Source organism: Scylla paramamosain, chromosome 37 (genome assembly GCF_035594125.1).
Source record: "Scylla paramamosain isolate STU-SP2022 chromosome 37, ASM3559412v1, whole genome shotgun sequence".
Classification (NCBI taxonomy): domain Eukaryota; kingdom Metazoa; phylum Arthropoda; class Malacostraca; order Decapoda; family Portunidae; genus Scylla; species Scylla paramamosain.
The window spans coordinates 12599088-12614178 of NC_087187.1; the positions used below are offsets into that span (position 1 = coordinate 12599088).

The window sequence follows — 15091 nt, forward strand, 5'->3', positions numbered from 1 at the left end:
TAACTTAATTTTACTTATATTAACCGAATATTACTTATATTAGCTTAATATTACGTCCCCGGCACTACATACGCACACACACACGCACACATACACAGGGTGTCCCACTAGTTAAGGTACACACTTCGGGATTTTTACCATATAGCTGTGGCGGACCTATAGAATTAAGCACCTAAAAGTACACAGGCCTGAGACTTATCAGGATACATAGCCGAGTTTTCAGCACGAGTGTAGAGAGCAGGCTGTTGACTGGAGCAGTTGTTTACTGTGCTGGAGTGTGACTTAAATGCGCTTGATGCTTGCCTATAAATACTCGGAGTGAATCCTACTCGAACCCAGATCAGTATTTTAAGTAGGTTCTTCATTAAACTTAAATTTATTATAAACAGCAATCACCATTATCTTTATTCTATTGTGATATATATATTAATCTAAAAAAGTTTTGATGGTGTTAAACATAAAGGAATATTAGTAAAATGGCAATAAACAACTTTTCTGATTAGCATTACTTTTGAGACAAATGCCCCTACATTCTAGTGCATCCAGGGAAGGCAAGTTCTTATTCTTTTCGTTATGTGTCGATGTGTTGTCCCTGACTAGCTGTACCGCGTCCAGCAGATTTGAGTTGCCAGTTATGTATTTTCCTTGCAGTGTTACCACGTCGGGAGAGAATACACACTCTCTCTCTCTCTCTCTTTCTCTCTCTCTTCGGGACTTCTACATTTAACACCCCTAAAAATTCATTTTAATACCCTATTTGCCCTGTTTTTGCCCTCTAAGCATTGCTTTCTTACACGGAGTTCAGAGGTAACTATAACTCGTAAATCTTTTTCGTACCATGGACCTACCAGAACTTCGTTGTTTATTGTGTACCTACTGTGGGTTTCCTCTACCTATGCTAAATACTTTCCATTTGTTGATATTAAATTGCGTTTGCCATCTGTCTGTCCATTCGTTCATCCTATTCAAGTCTCCCTTCGATTCTGGCCTAATTAATCTATCTTCGTGTCATCCGTAAATTTACTAACATCACTACTAATTTCACAATCCAAGTCATCGATATATATTACAAACAACAATGACCCTAATACTGAATCCTGTGGCAGCCTAATTACTTCAAACTACTAGGATTTACAGCCATTTATTACAACTCTATCGCCTGTCAATTAGCCACGATCTTGTCCAGTCTAACTCCTTCCCATCTATCCCATGCGCCCTAACCTTTTTAAGTAGCCTCTGATGGGGTACCTTGTTAAACTTCTTTCGGCTGCTCTCAATTAGGAGTCGCCACAGCAGATCACTCTTCTCCAGTGCGCTCGATCTTTTGCGTCTTCCTCTGTCACGCCCACTTCCATGTTTCTCTTCACAGCATCCATAAACCTTCTCTTTGGTTTTCCTCTCTTCCTCCTGCCAGGCAGATCCATGTCCAGCATCTTGCTCCCCACATACTCGTACCCTTCGTCACTCCTCCTGACATATCCAAACCACCTCAGCCTATCCTCCCTTGCTTTGTCCCCAAACCGACGTACGTGTGTTGTTCCTCTGATGCAATAATTTCTGATTTTATCCATCCTCGTCACTCCAAGAGCAAATCGCAACATCTTCAATTCTGCTACTTCCAACTCCGCTTCCTGCTTTTTTGTTAGTGGTACTGTTTCCATACCGTACAGCATGGTGGGTCTCACTACTGTTTTATAAATCTTTCCCTTTGTTCTCCCGGAAATCTTTCTGTCACATGTCACTACTGCCGTCTTCCTCCACCCATCCCATCCCGCTTGCACTCTACTTCACCTCCCTACCACAATCTCCATTACTCTGTACCGTGGACGCCAAATATCTAAATTCATCAACATTTGTCATTTGCACACCTTGTAGCCTTATTGTCTCCCCATCACCTCCATTGAGACACATGTACTCAGTCTTGCTCCTGCTCACTTTCAATCCCCTTTTCTCCAGTGCATATCTCCACCTCTCTAATTCTGTCTCCACTTCTTTCCGGTTTTCGCAACAGATCACTACGTTGTCTGCGAACATCATAGTTCGTGGTGATTCCTGTCTGACCTCATCAGTCAGTCTGTTCATCATTTCTGCAAACAGGAAAGGGCTCAAAGCCGATCCCTGGTGCAGTCCCACCTCCATTCCGAAACCCTCCGTCATTCCTGCAGCACACCTTACTGCTGTTACGCTGTTTTCGTACATGTCCTTCACCACCTTCACATACTTCTCTGCCACTCCCAAGCACCTCATGCAATACCACAGCTCTTCTCTCGGCACCCGATCGTAAGCCTTTTCTAGATCTATTCTCCTTCTGTCCTTCCCTGTACTTCTCCATCATCATCCTCATAGTAAATATTGCGTCCGTTGTGCTTCTCCCTGGCATGAATCCAAACTGCTCATCACTGATCCTTACCACTCTCCGCAATTTCGTTTCCACGACTCTTTCCCATATCTTCATTGCATGACTCAACAGCTTAATTTCTCTATAGTTGTTGCAGCTTTGTACATCACCCTTGTTCTTGAAAATTGGTACTAGCACACTTTTTCTCTACTCATCTGGCATCTTCTCGCCTTCCAAGATCCCGTTGAACAGTCTGGTTAGCCAACCCACTGTCATCTCTCCTAAACTCCTCCATGCTTACACAGGTATCTTATCTGGGCTTAATGCTTTACCTCCCTTCATGCTCCTGAAAGCCTTCCTCACCTCTTCTCTACTGATCCTTGGCACTTCCTGATTTAACTCTTCTACCTCCTCTAACCTTCTTTCCCTTTCATTTTCGATGTTCATCAGATCCTCAAAATACTCCTTCCATCTTTTTAATACATTCTCTTCCCTTGTCAGTATATTTTTGTCTGCATCCTTTATCATTTTAACATGCTGCACATCCCTCCCATCTCTGTCTCTCTGTCTGGCCAGTCGGTAGAGATCTTTCTCCTTTTCCTTAGTATTTAACTTCTCATATAACTCTTCATATGCCTTTGCCACTTCCTTCTTCGCTATGCTACACATTTCCTTGTATTCCTGAAGACTTCCTTCGTCCCTATGTCTGTCCCAGTTTCGTTTTGCTAGTCTTTTCCTCTTTATGCTATCCTGCACTTCCTCATTCCACCACCAGGTTTCGTTGTCTTCTTTTCTTCGTCCTGATGTCATCCCAAGTACATGTATGGCTTTCTCACCGTTTCTGAGATTTCCTCCCAACTGACTTCTTCCCTTTCTGCCGAAGTTTGGCTTACCTCTTGCTTAAATGCTGTATTGTACTCCTCCTTCAGTTTCCACCATTTGATCTTTGGTTCAGTCTTCACTTTCCTCCTTGTCTTCACTTTCAGGCTCAGGCTCCCAACGAACACTATGCTGTCTTGCCACACTCTCCCCGGGCACAACCTTATAATCGCTAAACTCTTTCAAGCTGCATCTCCTACACATATATGAGTGGAGGAAGGAGAGGGTACATTGTCAAACGCTTTACTAACATCCAGATATAGGATGTCATAACTATCACCATTACCCGCCGCATCGTAAACCGAACTGTAAAAACTAATATGCTCGTCAGGCACGACTTCCCCTTCGTGAAGCCATGATGTGACTGATTTATCAAGGTATGTTTGTCAAAATGACCCTTAATGTTCTTCGCTATTATTGACTCCATTATTTTACCTACAACAGAAATTAAGCTGACAGGTCTACAATTAGACGCTAAAGTTTTATCTCCTTTCTTAAAGATGGGTACTACATTAGCCTGCCTACACATTATTGGTACCTCACCTGACTCAACTGATTTCCTAAAGACAGAAACGAATGGTTCACTAATAACCTTTTTGCATTTCTTAAGTACTCTGGGGTATATTTCATCCGATCCCGGTGACTTGAACTTTTTCAGCCTATCTGTCTTCTTTTCCACTATCTCCTTATTTATGGTAATATCTGTCAACTTCTCATCCTCGTCTTCTCTAAACGTCTGCTCACCATTCGGCATTTCCTACATGTTTTCCTCGGTGAAGACAAATACTCGTTCAGAATTTAAATAATCTCCTTCCCTGAACTAACCAGTTCCACATCTGCTGCCTTTAATGGGACTATTATTTCTATTATAATTTTAATATCATTAATATTAATACTAATACTGATACTAATACATAAAACAACAACAACGTGCTAATAATAATAATAATAATAATAATAATAATAATAATAATAATAATAATAATAATAATAACAACAATAAATAATAATAATAATAATAATAATAGTAATAATGATAATAATAGTTTTTAATATTATTATTATTTTACTAATCTCCCCAGAACTAACTAGCTCCACATCTGCTGCCTTTAATGGGAGTATTGTTTCTATTTTTTTTAATATCATTAATATTAATACTAATATTAATATTTATACTAATACCAGTAGTAGTAGTAGTAGCAGTAGTAGTAGTAGTAATAGTAGTAGTAATAATAATAATAATAATAATAATAATAATAATAATAATAATAATAATAATATTATTATTATTATTATTATTATTATTATTATTATTATTATTATTATTATCATTATTATTATTATTATTATTATTATTTTGTTATTATTCTATGCACACACACACACACACACACACACACACACACACACACACACACACACACACATATATATATATATATATATATATATATATATATATATATATATATATATATATATATATATATATATATATATATATATATATATATATATATATATATATAATATATTGTTGTGTGCAGCGAGATAAAACGATATAAAGAAAAAGAAAGGAGAGAGAAAGAATGAGAAACCAATTATGAGAGAGAGAGAGAGAGAGAGAGAGAGAGAGAGAGAGAGAGAGAGAGAGAGAGAGAGAGAGAGAGAGAGAGAGAGAGGCTGGGGACGAGACTTCGATGTATTCTTGACATGTAGCCTACCCAGCCTCAAGCATTCTAGTATATTATTTATCCACGCAGTCAGGCATATTTAGTAAAAGGATTGCTCTCGAGAATAAAGTGATCAGTATTCATCTAGCCTCACTAGTTTAATCATTAGAGTTTTCAGAGGTCGTGTCTTATTCATATAATCCAGCGGGGTGCAGAGCAGCAAGCAGATGTATGTATGTATGTATATCACCATCCCATCCCCCTCTCTTGTACACAAGGGATTCTGTACACCTGCATTTGAGACCTGCAACGAGTCCACAAAGGAGGTTGTTCAAGGAAGCTAGTCCAGGTGCGGCAGTTTTGTGAAGGGGCTAAGAAGTGTGGGCGTAACAGAAGTTGGCGATCTCGCCAGGATCCCTGAAAGTTTCGTCGCCAAGTGGAGGAGACAGTTTTTATTTATTTATTTATTTTTTTTTCTTTGTGCCCGCATTCAGTTTACGCCATGGCTAGTAGTTGGGGTGACTCGCGACCTGAATCCCCTGCCTCTGCTGGAAGTGGGAGTGTAGATTTAGTCCAGTTCGGTGTGAGGACACCACCAGGTGCTAACTTTGTACAAGGGCCTTATTCGTCCATGTATGGAGTATGCTTCACATGTCTGGGTGGTTCCACTCATACTCTTCTAGACAGGGTGAGGGTGGAATCAAAAGCTTTTTGTCTTATCAACTCCTCTCCTCTAACTGACTGTCTTCAACCTCTCTCATCGCCACAATGTGTGCAGCTCTAGCTATCTTCTACCGCTATTTTCATGTTAATTGCTCTTCTGATCCTGCTAACTGCATGCCTCCCCTCCTCCCGCGGCCTCGCTGTACAAGACTCATCTTTCACCCCTTTTCTGTCCACCTCTCTAATGCAAGAGTTAACCATTATTCTCAATCATTCATCCCTTTCTCTGGTAAACTCTGGAACTCCCTACCTGCTTCTGTATTTCCATCTTCTTATTACCTGAATTCCTTCAAGAGGGAGGTTTCAAGACACTTATCCATCATTTATTTTACTACCGCTTCGGACCCTTTTCTGGAACTGGCGTCTTAGTGGGCTTTTTTTTTTTCCCCCTTGGCCAGTGTCCCTCCTACATAAAAAAAATAAAATAAAATAAAATAAATAAGGCTTGAAGTCTAGATGGAGAAGATGAGGCTACTCGAAGTCGAGAAGAAGATGAGGCTGCTTGAAGCCCAGAAGGAGAAGGAAATGAGATTATTCGAGGTGGAGAAGGAGGCGAAGACGTATAAGAGGGAGGGGGCTGAAAAGAATAGAATGTATGAGTTGGAGAAGATGAGGATTGATGCTAATTCACCTCATGGCTTGAGGAGAGGAGTTAAGGAAGATAATGTAGAAAGCCAGATGATGAGGATTTGAAATTAATACCAGAGTTTGATGAGAAGAAGGTAACCGAATAGTTCAGGTGATTTGAGAAGGCCTCCGAATTTAATTGGCCTCAGGAGAGATGGGTTGGCCTTATGGCCAATATGTTGCAGGGTAAAGCTTTGGAAGTCAACGACAGGATGTCACTAGAGGATTTGGAGAATTACAAGGAGTTTAAGGCTGACATCCTGAGAGCTTATGGACTGTGATGGGAGGCGTTTAGGCTGCAGTTTCGTGGAAGTAAGAAAAGGCCTAGTGATTCTTATCTAGAATGTACTCGCTATCTTGAGATGTTCGAGAAATGGATTGCTAGCGAGCCTGTCACCTCCTATCGTGAGTTAAAGAAGTCATGATAATGGAGAAATTTGTCAATGTGGACGAGAAGGAGTTGGTACCACTGCTCTGTGAAAAACGATTTAAAATTCTTACGGAAGCGGCTACATGGGGGATGATCATGTGTTGGCGCACCGGCCTGTGCCACGGTGGATTGGTGGTACGTCTGGTGGGGCTGGTAATGTTGTGTCTAATGGCGCGGCCGGCTCTAGTTTGTCTTGTCACGACGTTGCACTGATCCCAGAAAGTTTTAAAAGTCTGGATTTTTAAAGGCCTCGAATACCTACCCGACCTATCCGAAATCATCAGCTATTAAACCCTCTCACAAAACTCTTACCTTGGCACAACACGCCAGGAATCACCTCAATACCTGAAAACAGTTATTCTATATAATAACATAATATATCAATAATAATATTAACTTGCAAATATATGGAGGTAGTACACATTAAAGGAGATTAAGGAACAAATTTCTATCTTAGACTAATACAGGATAATTCCCCACGCTCAATCACAATACATTTCTCTTTACTCAAGCTCTTATATCGCCTCCCTTATTGCTTAAAGGTTATACACATCAATATGACATTCCCGTCACTTTACAAAGCACTAAAATCCTTTTGCCGCTTCACAGGCCGCTTTAATATTTTCCCCAGCTGCAGGAATTTCCCCAGATGCCATCACCGCGTCCTCAAACAACCATTCCCGTATTTCACCTCCTCAAACCTCACAAGAAATCACCACCATCACCATATTTCACCTATAACACCATAACACCATCCCGAAGACACCAATAACGCCGCAACACCACCACAACCCCAACCACAAAATGGCTGCCTAACAGCCCGACGCTACCCCTAGTGTTACGTCACCGACACAACTCACCACCAACTCACTCAGCGAACAAGAGCTCCTGGGTATCACAAAAAACTCACCAACCTGACCCTGGATATCAGGCTTATACCACCTCATCGCCAGTACCTCCACACTCCCGCTCAATCACCACAACGCTACCCAAATTTGTCTAAATTTAATTGTCTCAAATTAATAACAGCCCCTGCTTCCAAGACGCCCCAGAAGCCGGTGGCTCTGATCGTGTCCCAGGGACGGGACCAGGAGGGTGATGGGATCCGGATTATGTTTGGTAACAAGGATGGAAAGGCCGTCGTGGTCACTCCCTCACCTGTCGTTATCTTAAATTCCCCTGTGAGGTCTGACTTAGAATGGTGCCACCCTTTCTTGTGTCAGGGCACTGTTGAGATTGATGGGGTTACTTACCTCGTTACAGTTTTGAGAGATACAGCTGCACAGCAATAGCTATGCAGGAATGTGATTGGGAGGGGAGTTGCCTCCGATCACCTTGTGTGGTGCCGGGGAACTGGCGCCGCGGAGAGCTTCGTTACGGTGGAGATTAGGCTGTCATGCTTACTAGTGACCGCGGAGGGTGGCACTAGCGGAATACCTGCCTATGTCAGATCGATTTCCTTCAGGAATGACCTGACAGGGAGAAAGGTCTGGTTGCAGCTGCCATCCGCGGATCCTGCCCCAGATGAGGAAGCTTGTGAGATTTGTAACACAGTAGACACCTGCCGAAACGATAATTACTCCCAGTGAGGTCTAAAGCACTGTTCAGGGGGTGCTGTGAACTTATCATTAAACCCAGCTGTGACCTCACTGAACGTTTCCCTTTGTGTCTCACAACAAAAGGGGGCAGTCACAGCCTGCCCTCTAAAGACAACTCTCTTCCTCCACACAAAAATAAAAGCACCTAATAACACACACACCCTTCACTCAAAAATTTTAAAATTATCATTGGGACTCCTACACCAGCCTCGTAGTCCCCATCTGACGAGGGGACCACAAACGTCCCCAGGTCGGACTGCCTTTCTGTCGACGACCCTAAGTGTCTTGACACCCCCCTCAACTTTTTCTCCATTAACTTCTGCAGCATTCGCGGTCTAAGATCTAATTTTCAATTTGTAGAACACCACCTCTCCTCTTCTAAACCTCATCTTCTTTTCCTCACTGAAACTCAGGTGTCTGAGGCAAATGATAGTAGCCCCTTTTCTGTTCCCTCCTACTTTCTCTATCCTCATTTTCGATCCAAAGCTGAATGTTGCGTTTATGTGCGCAATGACTTAACCTGCTCTCGTGCCCACGCTCTTAAATCTTCCGAGTTTTCCACCATCTGGCTACGACTACAGAGTCACTCTCAAACTAAATTTATCTGTGCTGTATTCCTCTCACCTAACTCCTCTGACTGTAAGAAATTCTTTAACTACTTAACTTCCAAAGTGGAGCACATTCTGACCCTCTTCCCTTTTGCAGAGATCTCTATTCTTGGAGACTTCAGTGTTCACCACCAGCTTTGGCTTTCCTCTCCATTCACTGACCATCCTGGTGAAATAGCCTTCAACTTTGCTATCCTCCACGATCTACAGCAATTGGTGTAACACCCTAGTCGTGTTCCTGGCCGTCTTGGAGATACGCCCAACATTCTTGACCTATTCCTGACCTCTAATCCTTCTGTTTATGCTGTCACCCTTTCTTCTCCGTTGGGCTCCTCCGATCACAATCTCATATCTGTATCTTGTACTATCACTCCAATCCCTCCTCACGATCCCCCTAAGCGAAGGTGCCTTTGGCGTTTTGCCACTGCTAGTTGGGGGAACCTGAGGAGGTATTTTGCTGATTTTCCTCTGACACTGCTCCCGTGTCAGAGACCCGTCTTTGTGTGCTGAGCGCATAACAGAGGTGATAGTGTCTGGCATGGAGGCTTACATTCCTCACTCTTTTTCTCGACCTAAATATTCCAAACCTTGGTTTAACATAGCTTGTTCTTGTGCTATACATGATAGAGAGGTGGCCCACAAACGGTACTTAAGCCTTCCATCACCAGAATCTCATGCACTTTATATTTCTTACCGGAATCATGCCAAGTCTGTTCTCCAACTAGCCAAAAACTCCTTCTTTATCAGAAAGTGTCAAAACCTTTCAAGATCTAACTCCCCTCGTGACTTCTGGCATCTAGCCAAAAATATCTCCAATAACTTTGCTTCTTCTTCTTTCCCTCCTTTATTTCAACCAGATGGCACCACTGCTATCATATCTTTTTCTAAAGCTGAACTCTTCGCTCAAACCTTTGCTAAAAAATTTACCTTGGACGATTCTGGGCTTGTTCCTCCGTCCCCTCAACCCTCTGACTACTTCATGCTACCTATTAAAATTCTTCACAATGATGTTTTCCATGCCCTTGATGGCCAAAACCCTTGGAAGGCTTATGGACCTGATGGGGGTCGCTCTTATTGTTCTCCGAAACTGTGCCTCCGTTCTTGCACCTTGCCTAGTTAAACTCTTTCAGCTCTGTCTGTCAATATCTACCTTTCTTGTTGGAAGTTTGCCTACATTCAGCCTGTTCCTAAAAAGGGTGTTCCTAAAAAGGATTCTAATCCTTCAAATTACCGTCCAATTGCTTTAATTTCTTGCCTAAAGAAAGTTTTTGAATCTATCCTCAACAGGAAGATTCTTAAACATCATTTCACAACCTTCTATCTGATCGCCAGTATGGGTTCCGTCAAGGCCAGTCTACTGGTGATCTTCTGGCTTTCCTTACTGAGTCTTGGTCATCCTCTTTTAGAGATTTTGGGGAAACTTGCTGTTGCCTTGGACATATCAAAAGCTTTTGATAGAGTCTGGCACAAAGCTTTGATTTCCAAACTACCCTCCTACAGCTTCTATCCTTCTCTCTGTAACTTCATCTCAAGTTTCCTTTCTGACCGTTCTATTGCTGCTGTGGTAGACGGTCACTGTTCTTCTAAATCTATTAACAGTGGTGTTCCTCAGGGTTCTGTCCTGTCACCCACTCTCTTCTTATTATTCATTAATGATCTTCTAAACCAAACTTCTTGTCCTATCCACTCCTACGCTGATGATACCACCCTGCACTTTTCCACGTCTTTTCATAGACGTTCAACCCTTCAGGAGGTAAACATATCACGCAGGGAAGCCACAGAACGCCTGACTTCTGATCTTTCTAAAATTTCTGATTGGGGCAGAGCAAACTTGGTATTGTTCAATGCCTCAAAAACTCAATTCCTCCATCTATCAACTCGACACAACCTTCCAGACAACTATCCCCTCTTCTTCAATGACACTCAACTGTCCCCCTCATCTACACTGAACATCCTCGGTCTGTCCTTTACTTATAATCTGAACTGGAAACTTCACATCTCATCTCTAGCTAAAACAGCTTCTATGAAGTTATGTGTTCTGAGACGTCTCCGCCAGTTTTTCTCAGCCCCTCAGCTGCTAACTCTGTAGAAGGGCCTTATCCGTCCATGTATGGAGTATGCTTCACATGTCTGGGGGGGTTCCACTCATACTGCTCTTCTAGACAGGGTGGAATCAAAAGCTTTTTGTCTCATCAACTCTTCTCCTGTAACTGACTGTCTTCAGCCTCTCTCTCACCGCCGCAATGTTGCATCTCTAGCTGTCTTCTACCGCTATTTTTATGCTAACTGCTCTTCTGATCTTGTTAACTGCATGCCTCCCCTCCTCCCGCGGCCTCGCTGCACAAGGCATTGTTCTTTCTCTCACCCCTATTCTGTCCACCTCTCTAACGCAAAAGTTAACCAGTATTCTCAATCATTCATCCCTTTCTCTGGTAAACTCTGGAACTCCCTGCCTGCTTCTGTATTTCCACCTTCCTATGACTTGAATTCCTTCAAAAGGGAGGTTTCAAAACACTTATCCATCAATGTTTGACTACTGCTTTGGCCCTTTTATGGGACTGGCATTTCAGTGGGAATTTTTTTTATTGGATTCTGTTGCCCTTGGGCAGTATCCCTCCTACATAAAAAAAAAAAAAAAAGCTGTTCCTGTTGTTACTCGCCCTAAGGCGAGGCAACCATCCCGGGATCCGTGACTCCTGGAGTCGACAGCAATATGGCAGCGCCACCAGAAGAACTCTGTCTTGGTATTGATGCTGCAGTTGGGGCAGAGTGTCCAGAAGCCAGTCCCACTGCTGGCAAAGGTTTGAACGAGTCAAAGTCATATTCGTCTTTGAGTCGGTGTGCTGGGTCAGACTGCTGAACTGAGCCACCACAGAAAGCATCTGACTTTGTAAAGAGAATTGCTAAGGTTGGGACTCGAGTAATGAATTTGGGTTGTTTGTCTGATGGCTTGTCTTACTCTGCGGACCTTTCCGGAGGTGACACTCAAGTGGAGTTGTCACCTGGTGTTGAGACCGTGGTCGCCGGTGCTCAGTCCGCGCCCCAGTCAGTTATGTTTGGTGTGTCAGGGGTTGCTGTCGCGGGCAGGGATACTCCTGACTCTACGGGGAAAGCGGGAGTTTCCTATCCTGTGGGGTGCAACGGGGGCGGGGAGCAGGCTGTTCCCCTGCCGGGACCAGACACTGTGGGTGTTTGCTCACGCAGTGAACCACCCGTGCTAGCAGCTTCATCTACAACTGTCAGTGGAGTTAAGGAAAGTTCTGTATGTATGTGTTGCCTCACTACTTGGCAAGGCAGGAGTGGATGGCGAGGAAGCTGAAGGTCAGGGAAAGTTTGTTGAGAGTAACTATATTATGAACAGCTGGCGGAGAGAAGAGTGCAGACGTTTCTTGCTCCATTTTAATGTGCCATCCGCAACTAAGAAGGAACGAGTGCTAGAAGCACTGTTACATTAACCTGTCCTCTACTAACCTGTCCTCTACTAAACCTCATCTTCTTTTCCTCACCGAAACACAGATATCTGAGGCAAATGACAGTAGCCCCTTGTATTTTCCCTACTACTTGCTCTAACCTCTTTCAATCCAAAGCTGGATGTTGCGTCTATGTGCGCAAAGACTTAACTTGCTCTCATGCCCACTTTCTTGAATCTAATAAATTTTCCATTAACTAAATTTATTTGTTTTATACCTCTCACCTGAATCCCATTAAATTTCAAAGTGAAGCACATCCTAACTTCCTTCGCTTTCGCAAAGATCTCCATTCTTGTAGACTTCAATGTTCGCCAACACTTTGGTTTTCCTTTCCCTTCACTGACCATGCTTGTGAACTACCCTTCAACTTTACTATTATCCACGATCTAGAGCAATTGGTGCAACAGTTGCTCGAGTTGCTGCAACTCATATTCCTGACCGTCTTGGGAAAAAACCCAACATTATAGACCGTTTCCTTACCTTTAACCCTTCTGCTTATCCTTCTCCATATGGCTCTTCCGATCACATATCTGTATCGCTGTAAACCTTCATATGATCCACCAAAACAGAAGTGCCTCTGGCGTCTTGCCTCTGCTAATTGTGGGGGATGTTAGGATCTTAGGCGGTATTATGCTGATTTTCTATGAGATGACTACTGTTTCCTTTGTCCCTTCTTTGTGTGCTGAGAGCATTACAAGTGATACCATCTTGCATGTTGGCGTACATTCCTCAATCTTCCTCTCGCCCTAAACCTTTCAAACCTTGATTTAACACAAGCTGCTCTCGTGCTATAAAAGAAAATGGCCCACAAAAGGTACTTGAGGCTTCCATCATCTGAATTTCAAGCACTATATATTTCTTCCAGGAATCATACCAAGTTTGATTCCCTCATTTCCTCTCCTTCCCGAGAGCAGTGTTTGATACATAATAAAGTAGGGGAGTTTTTCCTCTCCACAAAAATATTAAACCTCTCCCAGTGCTCTCATGAGTGCATAATATATATATATATATATATATATATATATATATATATATATATATATATATATATATATATATATATATATATATATATATATATATATATATATATATATATATATATATATATATATATATATATATATATATATATATATATATATATATATATATATATATATATATATATATATATATATATATATATATATATATATATAAATATATAATATATATAATATATATAATTTATATAAATATATAATATTATAATATATATATATAATATTATATATTATATATAAATATATAATATATATAATATATATAATTTATATATATATATATATATATATATATATATATATATATATATATATATATATATATATATATATATATATATATATATAAACCTTGGTTTAACACAGCTTGTTCTCGTGCTATACATGATAGAGAGGTGGCCCACAAAAGGTACTTAAGCCTTCCATCACCAGAATCTCATGCACTTTATATTTCTGCCCGGAACCATGCCAAGTCTGTTCTCCAACTAGCCAAAAACTCCTTCATTAACAGAAAATGTCAAAACCTTTCAAGATCTAACTCCCCTCGTGATTTCTGGCATCTAGCCAAAAATATCTCCAATAACTTTGCTTCTTCTTCTTTCCCTCCTCTACTTCAACCAGATGGCACCACTGCTATCACATCTATTTCTAAAGCTGAACTCTTTGCTCAAACCTTTGCTAAAAACTCTACCTTGGACGATTCTGGGCTTGTTCCTCCCTCTCCTCCACCCTCTGACTACTTCATGCCACGTATTAAAATTCTTCGTAATGATGTTTTCCATGCCCTCGCTGGTATAAACCCTCGGAAGGCTTATGGACCTGATGGGGTCCCTCCTATTGTTCTCCGAAACTGTGCCTCCGTGCTTGCTCCTTGCCTAGTCAAACTCTTTCAGCTCTGTCTGTCAACATCTACCTTTCCTTCTTGCTGGAAGTTTGCCTACATTCAACCTGTTCCTAAAAAGGGTGACCGCTCTAATTCCTCAAACTACCGTCCTATTGCTTTAATATGCTTATCTAAAGTTTTTGAATCTATCCTCAACAGGAAGATTCTAAAACATCTATCACTTCACAACCTTCTATCTGATCGCCAGTATGGGTTCCGTCAAGGCCGCTCTACTGGTGATCTTCTGGCTTTCCTTACTGAGTCTTGGTCATCCTCTTTTAGAGACTTTGGTGAAACTTTTGCTGTTGCCTTGGACATATCAAAAGCCTTTGATAGAGTCTGGCACAAAGCTTTGATTTCCAAACTACCCTCCTACGGTTTCTATCCTTCTCTCTGTAACTTCATCTCAAGTTTCCTTTCTGACCGTTCAATTTCTGCTGTGGTAGACGGTCACTGTTCTTCTCCTAAATCTATTAACAGTGGTGTTCCTCAGGGTTCTGTCCTGTCACCCACTCTCTTCTTATTATTCATTAATGATCTTCTAAACCAAACTTCTTGTCCTATCCACTCCTATGCTGATGATACCACCCTGCACTTTTCCACGTCTTTTCATAGACGTCCAACCCTTCAGGAGGTAAACATATCACGCAGGGAAGCCACAGAACGCCTGACTTCTGATCTTTCTAAAATTTCTGATTGGGGCAGAGTAAACTTGGTATTGTTCAATGCCTCAAAAACTCAATTCCTCCATCTATCAACTCGACACAATCTTCCAGACAACTATCCCCTCTTCTTCAATGACACTCAACTGTCCCC

The 15091-nt window shown here is 41.7% G+C and overlaps 3 protein-coding genes across 3 annotated transcripts; all 3 read right to left on the minus strand.

Annotated features, from left to right (window-relative positions):
• Positions 1 to 1277: 1277 nt before the first annotated feature.
• LOC135091540 (uncharacterized) lies at positions 1278 to 1673 on the minus strand. Its single transcript, XM_063989279.1, has one exon. The coding sequence runs from the start codon at positions 1671 to 1673 to the stop codon at positions 1278 to 1280; it is 396 nt and encodes a 131-aa protein (XP_063845349.1).
• Positions 1674 to 1782: 109 nt separating this feature from the next.
• Positions 1783 to 2247, minus strand: LOC135091541 (uncharacterized). The gene has a single exon (XM_063989280.1). The coding sequence runs from the start codon at positions 2245 to 2247 to the stop codon at positions 1783 to 1785; it is 465 nt and encodes a 154-aa protein (XP_063845350.1).
• Positions 2248 to 2635: 388 nt separating this feature from the next.
• LOC135091542 (uncharacterized) lies at positions 2636 to 3148 on the minus strand. The gene has a single exon (XM_063989282.1). The coding sequence runs from the start codon at positions 3146 to 3148 to the stop codon at positions 2636 to 2638; it is 513 nt and encodes a 170-aa protein (XP_063845352.1).
• Positions 3149 to 15091: the final 11943 nt, after the last annotated feature.